The following is a 24,288-nucleotide window of genomic DNA, read 5'->3' as shown; positions in this document are numbered from 1 at the left end:
AGCTTGTTCTGCTACCTGCCTAGTCTTGAACCCTCTATAGTTGCTGTTGCTATACGATGCCACTTGTGCATTGGCTTCTTCCCATGAACTATAAACCCCTGGAACCTCATCGATGAACACGGCATACCACTTGCCCTAGCAATGCACAAGAGCAAGAGTTGAAGCAGCAAATCAATGGAGCACAAGTAGCAAGCAAAGTAGCACACAAACAACAATGGAGCAGAAGAGAAGTAAAGCATGCATGATCATACGGCATAGCAAGTTCAACCTAGCACTACCTTGGTGTTAACCTACCACCACATCCAAAAGAGGGTGTCGTCCTACCACCGCAAGTTCACCATCGAAGAGGGTTGTGAGCTAACCGCGACATGGCCGGCGTAGTGCTCTGCCTCCAGAACTATGGAGCAAGTGTTCTCATCCCATGAGGCGCCGCTAAGGTCTCTCATCTTGGACACTTGGATCCATCGACTTCTCCACTTCCTCAGGTGGTTGTACACCTGGGTGGCAGACACCTCTTGCCCACAGAACTCGAACACCTGCTTCGCAACAGTGTTCAAGTGCACCTCCTTGAAGCCCTTGTCAGTCCTAACTCCACTAGAGATGAGCTCACACATCTTGTTCAGCACGAACGTGGACATGAACGGCTGCCACTTCATGTTGTTCGACCTACCATCCTTCTTTGCCTTTGCTGCTGCTAGCTTGATTGCAGCGGCAGCAGCAGCAGCAGCAGGAGTTGGCTCAACGAGCACTACTGGCACAAGAGGGAATCAGACTCGAACACCTCTGAATCAGGTGCCATCTCGGACATAGGTTGTGAGTCCTCGACAAACGATGGAGCAAACTGGCTGTCGGACACGACAAGGGCCTGACTAAGATCTTGCATCTGCGTGGTCATGTCCTACAATCGTAGCACGCATTGATAGCTAGTGAGCATAGCACACAACATACCAGACAATCCATGAAAGCAGGAGCATACATGTACATGGTTCATCACTATCATAGCAAGCACATGCTTCATCACTATCATACTAAGCATGCCAGACAATCTATGAGCAGGAACATACATCTACAACAAACAGCATGCTACAAATGGACCACCAATAGCTACAAATCACAGAGCATGATTCAACACAAGCACAAGGTTCAACTTCAAACTCTACTACTAATCTAGCCTACCACATGCTTGAACATCTAGCCCTACCACAAATTGCAACCGCAGCATAGCAACCAACCATATCAGCTCACAGATCAGACCACTAATCAACCATGCATCTAGATCAAACCCTAGCTGCAGCTCAGATCTAGCTAGAAGGAACAGAGAGAGGGGGATTGAACTCACAGAGGCCATGGCTGCAGCTTGAGGATGAGGGGGGACGGTGGTGGAAGATGAACGCCGGTCGGTGAAGGAGCTCCGACGCCGTGGACCACCGGCCGATGAAGATGCGCCGCTTACATGCTCGTCGGTGCTGATGCGCGTCGGCGGGAAATCGCGAACGGAGGAAGAATGGTGGTGGGAGTTGGGGCGGTGAGGGAGGGGCTAAATAGGGGTGGAGCGGCGGGAGGTGAGCCGAAATCCTCCCGCTGATTTTTCGGCGACGCGGGCGAGCTCACGCCATCTCCCCTGCTCGCACGAGGGAAGAAGCGCGTCGCCCTCCCCTGCCTCGCCCGAGCCAGGCTCGCGAGCTACTGCCGATTCGTGCGTTTCCCCTGGGCCTGGCCTGGACGTGCTTTAAGTTTCGTGCGATGCGGGCCACACAGTGAATGCAGGAAACCAAACGGGCCAAATTCTTCCCGCCCGGGCGAGGCTGGGCCTAATGCGGGCAACCAAACACGCCCTTACAATCGGTTTGGATGGCGGTACAACAATACAATAGGTGTCTAGTCATCTTACCCTATTTTCGCCGGTTGTGGCAAAAAAAATATGATGTTCGTCAGTTTGTTTGAGACCTTGTTCTGAACCTGAAATTTTATTTAATAATATGGTTGTGTGCATGAAGAGATGCAGAGGCCAGGGGCTTTCCTCCTTTGGAAAAACAGAAGTGATCAAATCAAAGCTAATTCTTCACACCAAATCAGCAAGCATTTCAATAATCAAATTGTCTGCATGTAACAAAACATAACCATACCATGAAATCCCAACCACCAAGCTGTCTAATATTTACCTCAACAATAAAACTTGCAGGACTAAGCTTGAATACTCCAAGTATTCATCAAGATATCAAAGAACCACATGTATGTCATGCCTCAAATGTCACACAATCAAACATTGTCAAACTCAAACCAATAGGTATCAATAGCAAGCAAGAAATTGAGCAAAAACAAATATGGCAGGAGAAGCATCAAATCGCGTGCGCGGGGGGGGTGTGGAGGCATAACGATTTATGTAGAAATCCTTTCCAAGACAAACAAATCCACGGATGGCGACGACCAAACTTCCACTAGAAGCCACCAAGAGAGATTCCAAATCTTCAACTTTAACATCCAAATTTAGATGGACTTGTAGATCGAACAACCTCAATTTTCTCCTTACTCTAGAACCCTCTAAAGAACAGAAAAGGAACTCAACTCTCTATGTATTTCAAGTTTGGAGAGAGATATATATTGACAGCTTTGCAGAAAACCATTTCAGTTTGCTTACTAACTCAAACCACTTCTATTTTAGCGTGTGGAATGCATATGCAATGTTTTGGATGATAAAAGAGCAAAAAATATCTTTCAAATAGTAAAAGAGAAGATGCACTATGTCACAATATAGGTAGGATGTTTCCATGTTACGACCTGCATGCTACAACCGATCCCATCCCAAACTGAGCCAACACCGCGGTTTTTGACTCCATTCGCCTCCCGCGTTAAAGCTTGGTCACTCCGCCTGCTGCATTGGTCGGGCAGCCGACGAGTCGCCGAGGAGCCCACTCTGAACCCAACCCTAGCCCACATCACATTTCTCTCATTTTCACTCATCCGCACTGTTGTCTGTAACAGAGCCTTCCACCTCCACATCCAACTTTCGTTGGGGAGAAGTTATAGTATTTCTCATGAAAACATTATGGTACAAAAAATTATGAAATATGGATAAAAAAACTCGAACATATGGTTTTGTGAGAGATTGTATTTTTTTCTTATCTCACTAGTTTTTGTTGAGGATATGGACCTTAGAGTCACCCGCCAGGAGGGGCCGGGTTACTCATATGGTCATTGCCAGAAGCCCGGTGCCAAGTTTAAAGACGGTGGGCCAAAGATGGGCTTAAGACCCGGAGATGGCTTAAAGCCCGTAGTTACAATCATTATTATGGTAGAGCTTGTAGTGTAAGGCAAGTATAGTTGAGAGTCCGAGCCGGACACTCTTATGAGCCGGCCGGGACTCTGAGAGCTGCTGGGCGTCGGCCTCCCTATATAAGGGGATGACCCGGCAGCGGTTTAGGGGCGACAACAATATCATCGAGAGCCGGGCATAGCAGTTTAGCTTCCTGGTTATCGAAACCCTAATCAATACCACATCAAACTGGACGTAGGCTTTTACCTTCACCGTAAGGGGCCGAACCAGTATAAACCTTCGTGTTCCTTGTCCCGCATTAACCCCTTCAAGCTTCCTAGCTGCGATGGCTCCACGACTAAGTCCTAGCTCAAGGACATCTGCCGTGACGATTCCACGACAGTTGGCGCCCACCGTGGGGCCAGCGCACGGTGGATTTGAGTTCTTGAAGGGCAGCTTCGAAGGGCTCAAGGGATACGCTGTAGGCCGGATGACCAAGAGTCGTCGCGGCAAGATCTACATCGATGATGCAAACTGGGGCCCCGACGCCGGCTTAATTGAGTACGGGTACCGGGTCCCCTTCGGCGGAATTCATGTTTTCATTGGCACGATCAGTGAGCCGGGCCCTAAGCCGGATCCCTGCGCTGATCTCGTCGAGACGGCTCAGCGCGCACGGCCCGCCCAGGCCCGGCCTGCCTTAAGGCATGCTTTTGTGGGGTGTATCCACGGAGGACTCTCTGGTCGATCTGGATCTGGTGAGGAGACGGCCGCCGGCTCTGACGGCGAGTCGGCCACCGGTGAGTCAAATTCGTTGTATCAACTTCAAGATGGCAGGCTCATGGGTTGTTCCGATGGTGACAGTATTCCGGACCTATTTGAGCCGCCAAGTCAGGTTGGGGTTTTTATGGCTGGTGCGCAGCCTGTTCAGAACCCCGCTGCTGGATCTGGAAACCCGGTGCCTTCTCCAGCTCAGGTGCTGATGGATCTCACGGACAAGATGACGGCCCTGCTAACCACCACGGTTGACCCGGCAGATCAAGCTCAGCACGATGCAGAGGTGGCACAGTTAAAATTGGATCTAATGAAGGCTAAAGAGGATCTTGCAGCGGAAGGGATCAGGCTGACTGTGGAGAGGGCGGCTCTCGATGCCCAAACTCAGCTGATCCAGGCGCAGTCCTTCCAACTCACAATGGATCAGAACGCGGCCAATGAGGTCATGAGAAGGAGGCATCAAAAGACCCAATCTCGACTCCCTCCGGTTTACGATCCACGCAATCTCTTCAATACGCCAGGTGCAGGGTCTAGTAACCCGCCCGGGGTCATAGCGCCCGGGTCTGGACCCCTTATTCAGCCACGAGTGATGGGGCCTCCCCAGGTGCCCCCTGCCCCGCCTCAGTACGTGCCAATACCCTCGGGTCATTATAACAACCCACTAGAGAACATGGTCGCTCCGGCAGCCCGGCTGGCGGCTCTCCCAGTCGACGGCGACTCTCCGACGGCTATTGAAACCCGCCGGGTCAGGGAACTCCTTCAGACAGCACTGGCGCAGCAAGAGGCGTACTCCTACAGCCGGGACAGGATCCACTCGACCCCTCGGCCAGGCCAGAGCTAGAGTTACAGCCAGCACATGGTCTCAGCAACCGGCTCAAGTAACGTCCGGCGCCATGACCCGCCCCCTGGCCACGGCCCGGTTCATAATGGAGCCTTTCACGCAGCAGACCAGGACAGAGCACGGCAAGAGGCGGAGCAAGTGCCTCAGTTGACGGCTTACCAGACCCCCCCCCCCCGGCTTATCCGACAACTTCCGTTGACGTGGGTATCCCCACCAGGACTGGGGGCGTCCCTTGTTTAGTACCGGCTATCCGCAATGAGCGTCTTCCCAAGGACTTCAAAGGCCCTAGGAAGGTGCCTAATTACACAGCAGACTTACAGCCTGCAGCCTGGATCAAGAGTTATGAGATGGCTATGGAGCTGCTGGAGGTCAGTGAGGCGGCCATGGCTAAGTATTTCACCATGATGTTAGATGGGACTGCCCGCACTTGGTTGAAAGGGCTACCACCGAATTCCATTGGGTCTTGGGCTGAGCTGAAAGCCCGATTCATCCAAAACTTCAAAGATACCTATAGGCAGTCTATGTCAATTGTGGATTTGACTAACTGTAAGCAGCAGGAGGGTGAGTCTACGACACATTGGGTTCGCCGGGTTAAGGAGATCATACACTCGTCAGACAAAATGGATGCCGGCTCAGCGGTTTTGATGCTGGAGCAGAATTGTCGTTTTGTGCCCCTGAAGATGAAACTCGGGCGGCTTAAGCGCGACTGTAGTGATATGGGTACACTAATGGCGGCTCTTGTCAAGTACGCCGATTCTGATGGTACCAAGGATCCCCCTTCAGATGATGAAAGGACAGGGAAGGGAAAGAAGAACGGCAATGGCAAGGGTCCTCAGTTTAACCCGGGGAACCAAGGAGGAGGCAAGCGCAAGGCCGATGGCAGCCTAGAGTTTGTAGCCAACGCCAGCTCACAAGGTAATAACCAGCGACGCAAAGGAAGGCCCCCTCCCCGAGGCGGCGGGTCAGGTCCCACGCTGGAGCAGCTGTTGAATGAACCTTGTCCAAGGCATGGCTCTAGAGAGAAACCAGCGACTCATCTGTGGAAGGATTGTGCAATCATGAAGGCCTTTAAGAATTACAATGGCCCGGGCGGCGGCTCAGGCGCCGGCGGTTTTCATGGCCCGGGCGGCGGCTCAAACTCCGGTCCTCAGAACGGTCAAGGGGGCTTCAATCAGCAGTCTGGCCAGGGTCATCAACAGCAGCAGGGGGGTTATCAGACCAATCCAAAGCAGCTTAGCGGTGGACAGTATCATGTGTTTACCACCAGCCTGTGTAAGCGAGATCAGAAGCTTCATAAGAGGGCAGTGAATGCTGTTGAGCCGGCGGTCCCACGCTACTTGCGGTGGTCTGAGCAGCCTATAGTGTGGAGTAGGGAGGATCACCCTCCCCGGGTGGATAACCCGGGCCACTTGGCCTTAGTGGTGGCTCCTCAAGTGGGAGGATATAAATTCACAAAGGTGCTCATGGATGGAGGTAGCAGCATCAACATCCTCTATTATGAGACTTTCCGCCGTATGGGGTTGGTTGATAAGAACCTCAGCCAGTCAAACACTATCTTCCACGGTGTGGTACCTGGTAAGTCGGCTTATCCAGTCGACAAGATTGAGTTGGAAGTGGCTTTTGGTGATGAGAACAACTACAGGGTGGAAAAACTGACCTTTGAGGTGGTCAAGATAAGAAGTCCATACCATGCCATATTTGGACGGCCGGCTTACGCCAAGTTCATGGCACGGCCGTGTTATGTGTACTTGCAGCTCAAGATGCCGGGTCACAATGGGACCATTACGGTTCACGGCAGTCGGAAAGTGGCTCTGGAGTGTGAGGAAGGCGATGCGGCTTATGCAGAATCTGTGTGTGTTACAGAGGAGTTGAAGTTTTACAAGGATAATGTTGACCCTACAGATATGACCTCTCTGAAAAAGCCGACTACGGAGAATGAGCCGGCGATGAAATTTAAATCGGCTGATGAAACTAAACTTGTTGATTTTGTTCCAGGTGACTCATCTCAGCAGTTTAGCATCAGTGCAAATCTGGATCCAAAATAGGAAAGCGCGCTCATCGAGTTCATCCGTGAGAATAGGGACATCTTCGCATGGAAACCTTCTGACATGCCAGGTGTACCTAGAGAACTCGCTGAGCATACTCTCAATGTTGATCCGAAATTTAAGCCGGTCAGGCAGTTTCTTCGGCGGTTTAATGAAGAGAGGCGGAAAGCTATTGGTGAAGAAGTGGCCCGGCTCTTGGCAGCCGGGTTTATTGTTGAAGTCTTCCACCCAGAGTGGTTAGCTAACCCGGCGCTCGTACTCAAGAAGAACGGCACTTGGCGGATGTGTGTGGACTACACGGACTTAAACAAGGCGTGTCCGGCGGATCCTTTTGCCCTCCCCCGTATTGATCAAATCATTGATGCTACGGCAGGTTGTGCACGCTTAAGTTTCTTGGATGCTTACTCCGGATATCATCAGATTAAGATGGCGGTTAAGGACCAGGAGAAGACGGCGTTCATCACTCCCTTTGGAGCCTTCTGCTACGTGTCTATGCCCTTTGGACTCAAGTGTGCACAGGCGACTTACCAGCGATGTGTACAGAACTGTCTTCATAAACAGATTGGGCGCAATGTTCATGCTTATGTGGACGATATTGTGGTTAAGTCCATATAAGAGGACACCCTGATAGATGATTTGAGAGAAACCTTTGATATTCTTCGGGTTTACAAGATGATGCTTAACCCGGCCAAGTGTGTTTTTGGTGTTCCTGCAGGCAAGCTCTTGGGTTTTTTGGTTTCTGACAGAGGCATCGAAGCTAACCCGGAGAAGATCAAGGCCATCACCTCCCTGGCTAAACCGGCGTGTATAAATGACGTTCAGCATTTGGCGGGTCGCATCGCCGCTTTAAGCCGGTTCATAAGCCGTTTGGGTGAGAAGGCCATGCCATTATATCAGTTGATGAAGAAAACTGATAACTTTGTCTGGAATGATGCAGCTAATACTGCCTTTGAGGATTTGAAGAAGCAGCTGGCGGAGCCCCCAGTCCTTGCTGCTCCGGTTGATTAGGAGCCCCTATTACTGTATGTGGCGGCAAACGCACGAGCCGTCAGTGTGGCTATTGTGGTGGAGCGCAAGGAGGAGGGTAAGGAGTATCCGGTTCAACGGCCGGTTTATTATGTCAGCGAAGTGCTCATTGAGTCCAAGCAGCGGTACCCGCATTGGCAGAAGCTTGTGTATGGTGTGTTCATGGCGAGCCGGAAACTTAAGCATTATTTTCAGGGTCACCCCATCACTGTGGTCAGTTCTGCCCCTCTTGGTGATATCATTCAAAACAGAGAAGCCACAGGGAGGATTGCTAAGTGGGCTATAGAACTTGGACCTCATGGTCTCAAATATGTGCCACGCACTACTGTTAAGTCTCAGGCCTTGGTGGATTTCATCAATGATTGGACAGAGTCACAAGTGCCCGAGCAAAAGCCGGATAACACGTATTGGACTATTCACTTCGATGGGTCTAGACAGTTGGAGGGCTCGGGGGCTGGCATTGTATTGGCTTCCCCTAAAGGTGACAAGTTCCATTATGTGCTACAATTGATGTTTCCTTGCACTAACAATGCGGCTGAGTACGAGGCCTTGCTCCACGGTCTTCGGATGGCTAAGGAGATGAGCTTGAGCCGGGTACGGTGCTTTGGTGACTCAGACTTGGTGGCTCAACAAGTATCAGGCAAATGGGATTCTAAGGACCCTCTCATGGCGGCTTATCGCCGCGAAGTTGATGCGATTGCTGGGCACTTTCAGGGCTACCAAGTAGAGCACATTGATCGTAGGAAGAACGAGGCGGCTGATGCTCTAAGCCGGCTAGGCTCTCAGCGAAAGCCGGTGCCTCCTAACACTTTCTTGGACGTCCTGTATAGCCCTTCGGTTACGTTGCCTACGGAGGAAGACTTGGTTGTCCCTGACCCGGAGGCACGACTGGTGGCGGCTCTCCACATTATACCAGACTGGACAATGCCATATCTGGCTTACATGACCCAGGGCGAGTTGCCTGAGGAGGAAACTTTGGCCAGGCAAATAACCCGGCGGGCTAAGTCAATGATTGTTATCAATGGCGAGTTGCATCATCGCAGTGTTACAGGAGCATTTCAGCGTTGTGTTTCCCCTGAGGAAGGTCAAGAGATCTTGCGTGAGATCCATGAAGGGTATTGTGGCCATCACGCCGGCTCAAAGTCCCTTGTGGCCAAGGCTTTTCGTCATGGTTTTTATTGGTTGACGGCTCATGCTGATGCAGAGGACTTGGTCAGTAAATGTGATGGTTGCCAAAGGTTCTCACGACGGGCTCATGTGCCGGCTCAGGAGCTGAGGATGATCCCAATCACTTGGCCCTTCGCGGTCTGGGGGCTTGACATGGTTGGGCCTTTTAAAAGGTCCAAGGATAAGAAGACCCATCTCTTGGTGGCAGTTGACAAGTTTACCAAGTGGGTTGAAGCGGAGCCAGTTAGCAAATGTGATGCAGCCACGGCGGTTCAGTTTATGAAAAAGGTGACCTTTCGCTTTGGTTTTCCACACAGCATTATAACTGACAACGGCACCAATCTCTCCAAAGGCGCCATGGAGGAATTTTGTCAACGAGAGCATATCCGACTTGATGTTTCCTCAGTGGCTCATCCTCAATCCAATGGTCAAGCTGAGAGAGCCAATCAGGAGATTTTGAAGGGTATCAAGCCCCGGCTTTTGGTCCCTTTGCAACGGACGCCGGGTTGTTGGGTGGAGGAGTTGCCCTCCGTGTTATGGAGCATCAACACTACTCCTAACAGGTCTACAGGTTTTACACCTTTCTTCATGGTTTATGGGGCAGAGGCAGTCCTCCCCAGTGACATCCGTCATGATTCACCTCGAGTGGCGGCTTAAGTTGAGGCGAAAAATGAACAGGCGCGCCAGGATGCTCTTGACTTGTTGGACGAACAGCGTGATGTGGCAGCAGCCCGTTCAGCAATTTACCAACAAGACCTGCGCCGTTATCATAGCCGCCGGGTTAAATCCCGGGTCTTCCAGGAGGGTGATCTCGTGCTCCGGCTCATCCAGGATCAAACAGATGCACACAAGTTATCCCCGCCTTGGGAAGGGCCCTTTGTGGTCAGCAAGAACTTGCACAACGGGTCATATTACCTCATTGACATTCGGGAACATAAAGATTCACGTAAGTCGGAGGAGGAGACCCGTCGGCCGTGGAACATAGCTCAGCTTCGGCCTTACTACACTTAAGCCACCGGCTCTTGTGGTGTACATATTTCTCTCAGCCATGTATATATTATGATAAGCAATAAAGCAGGACCTCTGTCCTTTTTTCTCCTCCAAATATGCACATATTGTTCTTATTGCAAGATTCCATGGTAACTTAAAGGAGGATCCGGTTTATGATCGTATTCGAATCTAGCCATAAGCAGTAAAGTCACTTGGGGGCTTCCTGTTCAAACATGGGTCGTATTCGAACCAAAGAGAGCATAGCTGTCGATACCCATTTGATTGGCAAAGCGCCGAGCTCATTGGGAGGTTACCTTTGGTCATATTTGAATCATAGTTTAACCCTCTGAGAACCGACGTGGGTCGTATTCAAATTAGCGTCGTTAAACAATTCTTAAAATCACTTGGGGGCTTCCTGTTCAAACATGGGTCGTATTCGAACCAAAGAGAACATAGCTGTCGGTACCCTCTTGATTGGCATCGCCACACCCACTGGGGGCTATATGATCGTATCCGAATCTTAGCTTAACCCCTGTGGGCTGGGTCTCTGGTCGTATTCGAACCGGAAGCCCCTGAGTTCTTCTGCTTTATCACAAGTTCACTTTGATTATGTCAAGACGTGTACGGCCGGGTCTCACTTTGCCGGCTTAACTTTGGCTTACAGTGTTAGTTGAACACCATAGGTGTTTTCAAGACAAGTAAATCGGAGTTAAGATACCAACCTTGTTACCCGGGTTATCTAAACCGGAAGTATGCTTACAGGCCGCTAAGTGTGTTATTACGGCTGTGTTAAGGTTATAATTGAGGACCAGTCTTTTTTGATTCCTATTCCGGGTTATTTATCCAAGACACCTGATTCTCAGGGCGGTAAGCTGCTTCAAGACTTGTGATTTGTCTTTCTATGCAGGTTAACTAAAGGCACCGCTTTGAGGTTGAGAAAAACAAAGGGATGATTATGACCCGGAGAAACATCAAAGAAACAACTTCAAAAGACCTTGGCATTCAATACGTGCACGATGGCACGGCAGAGATAAACTGTTGCACCTACTCTATTACATAACTTATCAAGTCTAACAAGGGTGGAGCATTGTTTGGTAAACCGCTAGCCGAGTTACGATGCCCGCTGAGTTGAAGTCTCCGGCTCGTTCCTATCCTCTCCTCCGGCTGATCCCAAGACCTGGAAGGTTGATGACTTCCAGTCGATGCCACTGAGAGCTTCGAATTGGGCTTCCTCGTCAATTAACCCGGCCGGGTCAATCTCTGGGGCGAAAGTGTGCTGACGAGCCGGCGGGATCAAGTTGAGGGCTTCATAGCGAGGGGTTGGAATCCTCTGATTCTCCGTGTTGTAACCCGGCTGGTACTTGGTTAGATCGGTGTCGTTCCCGGTAAGGGTGGCCACCGGGCGTACAGCCTTCACGCAAGCTGCGAAGTCCTTCTGATCGAACGCTGAGCCGTCTTCCTTCAGACTTGGATAGCCAAGGGCGATGTCCGCCGGGTCTAACTCCGGCAGGAATGCCTTGGCCCGGCTCAGCGCGGCGATCGCCCCGGCTCTCGCAGAGGCCCGTCGCAGCTCTTGGATCCGCTGAGGCAGAACGGCGAGCCGGCGCAGGACTTCTGCCAGGTGAGTCGGCACCTCGTTGGATAGGGCCACCACAGCTAAGGCACGCTGTGACCCGGTGTAGAGCTGCTCCACCAGGGTATACACGGCCTTTAGCTTGGTGACCACGCTCTGGTTGAGGTTGGCACTTCTGGGACCTATTTAACAGACTCAGATAAGCCGGCGACAAGGATGAATCATGAGATATAAACATTCTAAACTTGATGAAAGCCGGCGAGGCGACTTACCGAAGATGGCAGCCACCATTTGGGAAACCTGGCGCTTTAGGCCGGAGAGCTCGGTGGTCTTCTCAAAGAGAGCCTTCTCCGCCTGTTCCGCCCGGGTCACCAGTCCGGCCTTCTCTTCGGCCCAGGCTTTCCGCTCAGCATCAAATTCGGTCTTCAGCTTCTCTTGCGCGATGATGCTGGATACGAACTTGGCGTTTGCCTTCCGGGTCTCCATCTCCTGCGTCTTCAGCCGGTTCTTGAGATCCGTAAGGTCCGCTTCTAGCTTCTTGCCAACAGCCTGCATACATTTCCGGGTTATTAACAGTCATTATATAAGTCCCAAGCGTTTTCCAAGCAAAGACACTTGGCACTTGGGGGCTAATGCATATTGAATGTGTCTATCTACATATTGCCGGCTCAATTGAGTTAAGCCGGAACCTAAGTCTACAACATATTCGCTCATAAGTCGTTGACTTGGGGGCTATCATGGCAAAGGTAACTATGTAGTAAGTAAGAGGACAGCAGAAGGATACCTCAGATTTTTGCTGGATTTGGTTCACCATGGCGACCTCTGCGTCCCGGCTCTTGTGCACTTGGCTGATGTAGCCAGAAACGAGCTCTCCAATGCTTAAGTTGGTGTAGTCGGAGAGGTCCAGGTTCACCCGGTGAGGCGGCAGCAACTCCCCCTTAGCGGAGCACTTGGCCAGCACGGTAGGTCTCCCCGGCTCAACGAACTCCGTCCGGGTGATTACCACGTCCGGGTCATCTGCTGGTGGAGTCGACCGGAGGCCTCCGGGTTAATAGAAGCTTCGGTCATGGCCTTGGTAGTTGGAGCGGTGGCCTCAGGTGCCGTGTCCATCGGAGTGGTGGCTTCGGGGGCGGAGGCAGCTAACGGTTCTTGAGCCGTCACCTCCGGGTCAGGCAAATCCGGCACTCCGGCTGACTTGGTCTTCTTCGCTCTTTTGGTGAGCTTTGCCTGGGCGCTGAAAGGACAGAAACATTAAGCACAAAAAGAGTAAGTACAGACAAATGTAATATGAGATGGTGTCATTACCCGGGCGCGGTCTTGAAAGCCGGAAGACTCGACTGCATGGAGTCGCCCGAAGAGGGGGAGGTCTCCTGATAATTGGAGTCAGAGGAATTGAGTGGCTGACGGATAACACCCGCCAACGGATGAAAAGGGTACAAGTGGGAAATAACCTCAGTTCGGCGCTTCCTTGTTGCGTCGGGTAACCCGGCGGAGAGGTCGGTGTCCTTGTTGGTCCGGGTATGACGCTGGCTTTCATGAACCTGTCGCTTCAAAATAAATTGAGGGTCTTGGTAAGCTAAAGGATGTGAAAAGCTTATTTTCCGGGTTACCCTTCGGACTTTCAGCTGTGGCAAGGGCTCCGAGTCAGAGGAAAGTGACATTACCTCTTCAACCACCGGGTTACTAGCGCCGGTGTCATCCTGTCAATGAGCAAGTGTTGATAAGGCAGACAGCAAACAAACAGTGAATATAGCAAAGACTTAAAAGACTTAGGGGTTACCTCTGACTCGGAGCTGTCGCTTAATTGCATCAGCTCGGAGGCAGTAGGCCTGCTCCCTTTCTTGCGAGGGGCGGTTTTCTTGGCGGCTTTCTTCGCCTTCCTGGCCTTCTTGGCCGCCTCATGGTCATATTTGACCCGCCAGAACTTATCGTCAGCCTGAAAAATACAATGATGAATTCTTCAAACGGTTCGGGTGAAGGTTACATGCAGAAGTAGATAAGAAGTTAAAGTCGGCGGCTTACCGCTGGGGCTGGGTTGGTCTTGCAGAAAGGAGCTAACCCGGTCCTTCCGCAGTCTGCCAGGCTCTCGTTTAATAGAGCCTTGGTCATCTCCTCTGCAACGTCTTCTAGAAGATCATTGCGGCTGTGTCTCTGAGGGTCATCCTTTCGTCCTGTGTACTCACACATTAAGCCGGGGCGGCGGCTCAATGGGATCACCCGCCATGAGATCCAGACCCGGACCAGGTCGATTCCGTTTAGACCATTGCCCAGGAGAGCCTTGATCTTATTGATAGTGGGGAGCAGAGGCTGGCGGTCCGCTTGAGTCAGCTTGTCCGACAATGGGTGAGTCGGCTCCAGACGTGTTGGACGAAAGCCGGGCAGCGGGCTTTCATCAGCCGGGGACGAATCTTGGCAGTAAAACCAAGTCATGTTCCAGTCCTTTGGGTGGCTCGGCGGCTCTGCGTAAGGGAAAAGGCAGTCCCTACGCCGCTGGATGGAGATACCACCTAATTCCAGACTTGGCCCGTTGGCGCACTCATTCTGACGGTTTAAATAAAAAATCTCTCTGAAAAGCAGCAAGCTAGGTTCTTCTCCAAGGTAAACCTCGCAGAAGACTTGAAAATTGCAGATGTTGGACACTGAGTTGGGTCCTATATCTTGAGGCCGCAAGCCGAAGAAGTTAAGCACGTCCCTAAAAAACTTTGAGCCGGGCGGTGCGAAGCCCCGGCTCATGTGATCCGCAAAAATCACTACCTCCCCATCCTTTGGTTGTGGCCTCTCTTCTGACGCCGGAGGAGATATATAGTTCAAAACTAAAGTGGCGGCTTATGAAGGGGACTAATGGTATATACTCAGGTACAGTAGGTTATTTAAGCCGCAGGGGCATTCAGAATAAATTGATTATTTATAGCCTTATCACAGTTAAGCCGGAAGATTCTACGAAGTATGGCTCTCTTTAAACCGGAACTATAACCCGTCGGGATTCAACGATTGCAATTTTTACTAAGTGTGGTAAAACAGGTTTCACACATCATAGTGAAAATTTTGGATCAAAATGGTCGACTAACAGGAAAAGTTCCTAGACCTAAAAACGGAGGCAGGAGAAGTTCTTGGGTTCGAACAAGGTTCTTATGCAGTACAAAGAAGGCTACTTGCGTGTGAAATGGATCTTAAACATCTACCGCAGTGGCTATGTGCAGAGCTAAGATCCAAACGGAGCAGTAAAAGTCGAATCTACCAAGGGACGCGATGAACTACGAAGAACAGAGGATGAACTCCAGAGCTCTATGCGGATCTACCCTATGAAGTGTCGAGGACTTACCAGTGCGGAAGAATCGCGGAGGTTGTCGCGTTTATCTGGACTGAGTCAGGGTGATGCAGCGGCCAAGAGCGACGACGGCGTGGAGCTCTGTTGCGGCGGAGACGGCGGCGGAGTTCGAGCAAGCACGGGGGCAGTGAGAGGAAGAAGACGAAGGAGAGAGAGGTGGCCGGAAGCCCGTCGGGACGGCCTATTTATAAGGCGAGATCGTAAAGCGGGCGCGAGAATCAAGGAAACCGTGGCGTGGTTATCTCCCCTCACAGCGCCTCGATTTTCGGGATGACAGTAAAGGAAAAGATCCGTTGCGGATCTGGCGGAGTAAAAAACGGGCGTAATGGATGATGACGTCACGGCGGATTATCCGGAGTCCAGAAGGTGACGTCACGCCGGGTTATGGCCTTCACACGAATGGTAAGCCGGAGATTTTCTTCTGTTGAAAGAGTTGAAGATTGACATGAGCCGGCTCAAATCAATCTGGGGCCTAATGTTGAGGATATGGACCTTAGAGTCACCCGCCAGGAGGGGCCGGGTTACTCATATGGTCATTGCCAGAAGCCCGGTGCCAAGTTTAAAGACGGTGGGCCAAAGATGGGCTTAAGACCCGGAGATGGCTTAAAGCCCGTAGTTACAATCATTATTATGGTAGAGCTTGTAGTGTAAGGCAAGTATAGTTGAGAGTCCGAGTCGGACACTCTTATGAGCCGGCCAGGACTCTGAGAGCTGCTGGGCGTCGGCCTCCCTATATAAGGGGACGACCCGGCAGCGGTTTAGGGGCGACAACAATATCATCGAGAGCCGAGCATAGCAGTTTAGCTTTCTGGTTATCGAAACCCTAATCAATACCACATCAAACTGGACGTAGGCTTTTACCTTCACCGTAAGGGGCCGATCCAGTATAAACCTTCGTGTTCCTTGTCCCGCATTAACCCCTTCAAGCTTCCTAGCTGCGATGGCTCCACGACTAAGTCCTAGCTCAAGGACATCTGCCGTGACGATTCCACGACAAATAGTAAAAGAGAAGATGCACTATGTCACAATATAGGTAGGATGTTTCCATGTTACGACCTGCATGCTACAACCGATCCCATCCCAAACTGAGCCAACACCGCGGTTTTTGACTCCATTCGCCTCCCGCGTTAAAGCTTGGTCACTCCGCCTGCTGCATTGGTCGGGCAGCCGACGAGTCGCCGAGGAGCCCACTCTGAACCCAACCCTAGCCCACATCACATTTCTCTCATTTTCACTCATCCGCACTGTTGTCTGTAACAGAGCCTTCCACCTCCACATCCAACTTTCGTTGGGGAGAAGTTATAGTATTTCTCATGAAAACATTATGGTACCAAAAATTATGAAATATGGATAAAAAAACTCGAACATATGGTTTTGTGAGAGATTGTATTTTTTTTCTTATCTCACTAGTTTTTGGACACAAGTAAAAATAGTGGTGACATGGCATACACATAGCCGCCACATCATATGATATGGTGTACACGTAGGTGCCACATAATGATATTCCCGTTTGACGTCCATCGTTGGCTCCGTTCGCTCCAGGTAGCAAACAAAATGCTCCCCCTCAATCGGCCGGGCGCGCCGGAATCGTTGGCTCCGTTCCGTTCTCGCTCGCCGCCGCAGCCGCCGACCCATCCGGTCCAGCGGGCCTTGTCCGCTCCAAGCCATCCCAACGCGGCGCTCGCCCGTACGGCTGCCTGCCAGCAGCGTCCACACCCACACCGCGGCGCGCGGCAGCTGTTCGACGGAATGCCAGCCACGCCGTGAGACGCCATCTCTTCTCCTGGACCACGCGCGCGCGCACGCTGCTAACCACGACTATGCCGCGTGCGCCTCTTCTTCCACGGCATTGCCCCCGGCGGCCGCGACGCAATGGCGTTCCCAAGGTGCGCGAATGTCCTCCTTCTCTCCTCTGATCTGCCTCGTGCTGCCATTGGCATACAACCCTCCTGATTGGCCCTGAAAAATCTTGATTGTTTGAATCAAATATGCCAATGCAAGTGCGAAGATGCTGAACGACCTTTTCTCATGTCTCCGTCCGCTTCTTTTTTTCTCTTGTCTGGAAACATATGCTGAGCCAACAAAGTGGGCCTTACTCTAGCTCGGGTCACGATCCTCCTTCCTGATGGGCCGTATTTGTTTGAGTGGAGGTGAGCTCCCAGGGACTTGTTGATGTTTGTGGATCGGTGTATAGGTGTTCACAAGCTAAGCTCTGCTGCATGATAGGATAGAGCCAGAACGCAGTTTCCTGCTTCATCGTTGTCATCGCATCATTTGTGTATCATTACATTATATATCAAAATTCTGAATGTTGTGAAGATATATAAGGGAACAGTTAGACCCTGGATAAGCTAATCAAGTTGCTCGTTAGTTTAGAGCCATATTTTTATCTGTGCTAGTACAGTGGGTAGGACATAGATGCTTGCAGCTGGCATTTGTTTTAGGCATCCTAAACAAGTTTCTTTTGTTTTGTATGTACAGTCATAGTGGAGTAATGGTAGAGTTGGCTGGATATAACAGAAGGACTTGGCATAGGATAGCAAGTCTTGGTACCTGACCCCTTGTTTAATTTGTGTTTTGTGACGTACGTATGCCCTCATGTCATCTGTTAGAGTTGACCCATAAGTTTAGAAAGATTGCCGTTAGGCAAAGGAGCTTATACACTAGCAGAATCCTTGTTTCTTTCATGATGGTGTAAAGCTGCGACGGATTAAGGTACTGAAAACCATCATAAAACTTATCCTGTGAGGTTTCCTGAGGCATTACTTGACACAGATCCTTATCCAGGGAGAGCTATTATTCCTGGAAGGACTGGCATGGAAAGCTTTCCTGACAGTTATTGGTGATGGCAAGTCTGCACCTTGATCTCAGGGATAATTAGCATTCTGGTATTGATACGCCATCTTGGTCAACTCATCATATTAGTATTACGGATTAGCTGATGAGGTCTTTTCTACAAAGCGCTGCAGGACTTGCAAGTATTATATTGATATAGTGCTTTTTCATACTTACACAGGGAGGTGCGTGTACAAATGGAAGGAAGAAAGCCCACCAAGTTTCAGAGTTAGCGGCAGCGCATGCCCAGCCTCATCAGTTTCTTGCTACCAGTCCTAACAAAACCAAGAATTTTTCGGTAGAAGCTAGTGAGGAGCAGCAAGGGTGTCATTTCATGAATGAAAACAAAACCTTTCCGGTCTACATATGCATCCTCTCTAATGAGATTTTGAAGCTCTTTCGGAAATGTTGAAACAATGCAGAGCAAAAGCTCTGATTAATCTATGATCTATGGAAATGTGCATGACCAACTCTTCACTGGCTTGCACATGGAAATGTACATGGCTATTTTCTGTGGTTGGGTTTGGCGTGGATCTAGATGATTAATCTAAGTTAATTAACTATGAACTGCATGCATGCAGCCTCGCTAACATTAGGCGGGGTGAATCTAGAGGACAACTATAGTTAATAATATCCTGCCAGTTGTTGGCCCTAGCGTGAACGTAGAGGTGATCTAGTCTCGATTAGTAGCTCACAAAGAAAAAGGAAGTATAAACTGGGAAGCAACTGGGAATCAACTCTGTAGGGTAAGTTCAGTGGAGGCCCATCCTGTGAGAGAGACCTGTTGGAATGCGTGTCTCGTGTTGGGTTAAGTATTGCACATGCTTAATTTTTTAGACTCCATTATTGCAGAGGGCCGGTATCTTGCTAAGTTATTCACTTCTTTCTTTCGTCTACCTCACTTGCAGCTGCAATTCAATGCCATCTTCTCCATCAACAGTAGGTGCGAGCTATTCCATTTTTCTCACAGACCAGATCTGGATCGACTAGTGAACCAGCCGGCCTTCGGTGCTGCTCGCTTTGGCCATGGAATAGTCTGAGCACACGCAGCAAATTTCAGGTAACTAAATCTCGCCAAACTCAAGCTCATTTCAGATATCTTCATTCGCTCTGGTTATCATGCTAGCCATCTATCGGCATCTCGGAAGTTCTCTCGAGTACCAGTGAGGGTCATCTAGGAAGAAAACTATTCCGAAGTTCTGACCTATGTAATTCCCATTCCGCAGGAGTACAGTTAACCAGAGGCCAAGATAAGATGTCCACCAAGAGATAGCTGGAATAATGGTGAGTGTTTCTACTGGCGTGATGAACTCTTTGTTGGGTAAGTTGACAACCCTCATGGGAAAGGAGTTTGCAAGGCTGAAGAACCTGCGAAAACAAGTGACGTCCATTAGCGATGAGCTTGCCTACATGAAGGATGCTCTTGATGGGCTTTCAGATCTTGAAGAGCTAGATTCACAAACTAAGAGGTGGGGAGACTCGGTGAGGGATATGACCTATGACATCGAGGACATCATCGATGACTTCATGCAAAGCATTGGTGAGAATGATAAAACTACTGGGCTTGTTAGCAATGCTGTTCGACGCCTCAAAACTTTGAGGGCTCGTCATCGGATTGCTGGACAAATTGAAGAGGTAAAAAAACTTGTGCTAGAGACAAGTGAACGTCACAGAAGGTATACACTTCGTATACCCCCATCGAGTGATGTTGGCATTGATCTACGATCCACTGCACTCTATACAGAAGCGGCTGACCTTGTGGGTATAGAAGGACCAGCGAATGAGCTTGTCAGTATGTTAATGGATGAGGAGAAGAAGTTGAAGGCGGTATCAATTGTGGGATTTGGAGGTCTGGGCAAAACGACACTTGCCAATGAGGTATACCGTAGGGTCAAGGGGGAATTTGACACTCATGCACTTGTGACAGTGTCTCAAAAGCCTAACATTCCAAGACTTCTCCATGATTTACTATCCAAACTTGGCACAGAGACATCTATTAACACTTGCGAGTCACTTCTTATCGGCATGCTCAGAGAACATCTCCAAACTAAGAGGTAAAAGTTCTTCTGTTTGATAATAGGATTTTCAAGGATACATTTATATTGTATATGCATAATTCAGTCTAAAGAAGAAACAGAAATTTGCTGTGCAAGTACAACATGGGAGATAATCATTAGCTGACCTAAGAAACGCAAAAATAAAAATAAAAAAATGCATTAGTTAATCTGGTTTAAACTTGTACCAGATTATCAACTTAGTTTTAAACTTTTAGTCAGTTCCCACATTTCTTACGGGTGAAAAACATTTCTTAAACAAAACGTGTTAAATAATTTCCATCTCGAGATATTATGATGTTCCCACAAATTTACTTCACTAACAATCATGCTAAGTGAAGAAAATATTTTGTTGTTCAAACACAACTAATATTTAAGTGAACAAAGTTATTTTTTTCTAGTTCAACCTTTATATATTATTTAATAAATTTCTGCTACTTGACCTAAAATTATGTTGAATGTTTCACAGATTCCTGATTATTGTTGAAGTGTATATGTGGATTGCCTAGCCCTTTCCATCAGTTCGGACTTTTGGTTGCGTTGGCTAGTGCATGAAGCTTAACATGGTATCAGAGCTAAGGTCTTGAGTTCAAGTCCTGGCTTTGGCAATTTATTTAAAAATTGCTGCTGCCACCCCTTTGTGTCCACGTATGAGCCTCTTAAGCCATACCTCTGAGTCTATCCACATGTTGACTTTCCGCGTCACATGTGAGAGGGGTGTTGAAGTGTATATGTGGATTGCCTAGCCCTTTCCATCAATTCGGACTTTTGGTTGCGTTGGCTAGTGCATGAAGCTTAACAATTATAATTGATGATCTATGGGGTACGGCGGCATGGGATATTATTAAATGTGTTTTTGTGAAAAATGATCTTGCTAGCAGAGTAGTACTAACTACAAGAAATAAAGAAGTGGCTATGAGATGTTGCTCCCATCATCATGATTGCATTTTACAAATGAAGCCCTCACCAATGAAGACTCAGCAAGGCTGTTTTTCAGTAGGATATTTGGCTCAAAAGAAGCTTGCCCTCCCCCCAGCTTAGAGATGTTTCGGTTCAAATCATCAAAAAATGTGGCGGTTTACCTCTTGCAGTTATCAGTATATCTAGCATGCTAGCCAGTAAAGGTTGCAACCAAAAGGAATGGTGGGAATATGTACAAAATTCTTTGGGTCCACGAAGCAATTACATGCTTGAAGTTGAAGGGATGATGCAAATCTTAAACCTCGGCTACATAGATCTTCCTCCTTATCTGAAGACATGCTTTTTGTATCTTGGTATGTATCCGGAGGACTACCAAATAGAGAGGTCTAATCTGGAACGCCAATGGATGGCTGAAGGCTTTATCGGTACAGAAAATGGACAAGATGCGGAGAAGGTTGCAAGAAATTATTTCAATGAGCTTGTGAATAGAAGTCTTATTCAACCTATAGAATTCGACAAGCAAGGGTCGGTGACAAAATGCAAGGTGCATGATATGTTGCTTGATCTTATCTTGATGAAAGCAGCACAAGAGAATTTTCTCACTATAGTGGATGGCTCACATGCCTTTACAGAACTGAAAAACAACGTCCGTCGGCTGTCTATCCGCTTGGATGGTGCAAGTAATGGCCGAGAAATACTATCAAGAAACAGTGGTATGTCACAGGTTCGGTCAGTTATGTTCTTTGGGAGCTCTCAGAATACACCTCCTTTGTCAGAGTTCAAGTTCCTCCGAGTTGTTCATATTGACCTGGACTATGCTACAGTTGACCTCACTGGATTGTGTAGACTTTATCAGCTGAGGTATTTATGCATTAGTGACACTTGAGATACCAACAAAGATTAGAGTGCTTCAACACTTGCAGACACTTGAGCTGTTTAGTTGTGACAGGGTTCCGTCAGATATAATCCATCTCCCCCGCTTGATGTTTCTGAAAGCTTGGACGAGACTACCTGATGGGATTGGCAATATGAGATCCCTAAGGCATCTATTTGGATTTGATTTTGCGTTGTACAAGCTAGATAATATCAGGGGCCTTGGAGAGCTTACCAATCTGAAATTTCTTTTTCTCACGTGCAGCATTCGTAAGGATGACTGGGAGAGACGTATGGATGCTCTATGCTCTTCTCTGGGAAACCTGTGTCACCTAGAGAACCTGTTTGTCGATCTCATCGGCTGCATAGATGGCTTCATGCCATTGTTTCCTCCCCCAGCTCATTACCGCCTTGAGAGACTTATCATGCAATGGAGGTGCTGGTTTTCCAGGGTCCCTAGCTGGATGGGGGAGCTCCATAACCTCTGCCAGTTGAAGTTCAAAGTTGCTGAGCTGCTAACTGATGGTGTTGGTATCCTTGCTGAGCTGCCCGCCCTCACTCACCTCGACGTAGAGACCGGAAAAGCCACAGACAAAGTGATTTCTAACGAGAGAGGAGCATTCCCTGCTCTAAAGAGTTTTAAGCTTCTATTAAGTAGCGCTTCGTACTTGACCTTCCAGGCCGGAGCAATGCCCAGGCTCCAAAGGTTGAAGCTAAAATTCAATGTCCATGGATCGGAGCAGACTGGGGCTGCACCTGCCGGCCTCGAGCAATTGTTAGCGCTTGAAGAGCTGACTGCAAAAATCTGCTGCCACCGTGCTTCAGAGTCCGACAAGAGAAGTGCGGAGTCTGACTTGAGGAGTGCCATCGACATGTTTCCAAGCCATCTTCTAGTCAAAGTCAGCTATGAAGAGGTTTGGAATTTTGGTTTTTCTGATGACTAGTATGGTGGCTACGACTCGGCGGCAAGCAAGCTGGTATGTATGTGCAAATTTATGCTTCCAGTTTCTGACGGGATTTAAAGTTTGTTTTGCATTTGCGTTCCTTACTTTGAACGAATTTTTATCAGTCGGCAGATATTTAATTTTCTGCTTGTGTACGTTATTTCAGTAAAAGCACCTAGATTTTTAGCAAAACTCACACTTGGACAAACATTTACGGTACACTTTACATGAACATTTTTTAAGACTTCTCTCATGTGGCAATAGTAATAATTTTAGAAAGGTCATTGTTGTCATGACCATCAGGCATACTGAATTTCCTGTTCCGCATTTGAACACATTCTCAATTTGATTGTGCTTTCTCTAATGTAATATGTGGACCCTGTATGCTGATATTTGCCACTGTTGTTATATTAATGCTGAGGCAAAAATGGATGTGCTGCCTGCTTAACTCCATAGCCTGCATAAGTTGGAGAATTTACACCATTCTCTCAATGGGACATAAGTTGGGAAAATGATATTTGCAGTATTATTTTTCAGGAGATGTGGTGGACAACAATTCCTGAGATTTGGAATAACACGGACGGATCACTGCAGGCGTATGGATCTCTCGCATCTATGCGGCGGCAGATTGACACGGACCGATGTTTTTCCCGGCTGGAAGATTGAGCTACCGCTTTGCTTCTTGCCACCTCATTTGGTCGAGCTCTTTCTTCTCCCTTTTCAGTCTGAAGTTGTGAACGATTGTTTCGTTGAGATGCCTGTTACAAGGCCGGGTCTGGTGATCGAGAGGAGATTGTACTGATCGATGTCGTCTCTGAATTGGTCGGTGCCTACTGCTCTCTTATTGAACTGAATAAGATGTTCCCTGTCTCTCGATTCATAGCAATAAAACTTGACAAAAGACAAGTATGATGCTGTGTTGTGACACTCTCAGTCGGTTCCAAATTAACTTTGCTACTATGACACGTTGTTTCACTCATTTCTTGAACATTTCTTTTATCGAAGTTGCCCGGAGACGATCTTTCTAGCAAGCTCATAATATGTTAGTGTCATTGTAGAGGACGACGATGACAGAAACTGAATTGCATCGTGGGGCAGCTAGCTGATGCGACCCTCTTCAGTGCTTGTCCGTGGCTGCGCTCTATCCTCGGTTCAGTTTTCATGTGTCGTGCTATCATTCACCTACCGGTGATGTGACCGACATTAATGGTTCCCATCCCACCCTGACAAGATGATTAGGGCTGACTTGTATACACTAGTAGTAGTGTAGTACTACTATTTTTGCAATCTGATTGCCTAGAGGTCATTGATATTTTGAAACAGGGAGGCTTCTCGGCTACTGCTGCTGCTCCACCTCCAATTCTACAAGATATGTGCATTCAAGCTTCTTCTTTTGCTAAAGTTTTATATGAATTCTGTTTGCAAAAGATATGATAGGGTAGCTCACAGATTAGCAAAAGAGAGTATCTCCCAGCCGAATGTTTGGTTTGAGAGTGAGGAACCTCCTTGTTTTATTGTTTCCTTGTTAATTGACGATGTAAGCGTGGTTTAATTAATACATTCCCTCAAAAAAATAAGTAGTGGTACTATTTTTGGTGATGCGACATTGTGTGTTATTCCATGGCTGCGCGGCGCTTCTTTCTTTTCTCTTTGGTCATTATCTCTCA

General features: G+C 48.7%; 1 protein-coding gene across 2 annotated transcripts; it reads left to right on the top strand.

Annotated features, from left to right (window-relative positions):
• The first annotated feature begins 16,521 nt into the window (after positions 1-16,521).
• LOC123099064 (disease resistance protein RGA5) lies at positions 16,522-23,685 on the top strand. 2 transcript variants are annotated; one of them, XM_044521186.1, is made up of 5 exons: positions 16,522-17,882; positions 18,011-18,889; positions 19,056-19,883; positions 20,353-22,654; positions 23,159-23,685. In XM_044521186.1, exons 3-4 carry the CDS (start codon positions 19,111-19,113, stop codon positions 20,390-20,392), a joined length of 813 nt encoding a protein of 270 aa, XP_044377121.1. In that variant the 5' UTR covers positions 16,522-17,882; positions 18,011-18,889; positions 19,056-19,110; the 3' UTR covers positions 20,393-22,654; positions 23,159-23,685. The 2 variants fall into 2 exon arrangements, with proteins under 2 accessions (XP_044377121.1, XP_044377122.1); XM_044521187.1 differs by having other exon boundaries at positions 17,848-18,889.
• The last annotated feature ends 603 nt before the right edge of the window (positions 23,686-24,288 follow it).

The sequence above is a fragment of the Triticum aestivum genome, chromosome 4D (assembly GCF_018294505.1).
Source record: "Triticum aestivum cultivar Chinese Spring chromosome 4D, IWGSC CS RefSeq v2.1, whole genome shotgun sequence".
Classification (NCBI taxonomy): Eukaryota; Viridiplantae; Streptophyta; class Magnoliopsida; order Poales; family Poaceae; genus Triticum; species Triticum aestivum.
Note: the sequence above shows the minus strand (reverse complement) of the source record. Positions and strands in the feature narration are given on the sequence as shown.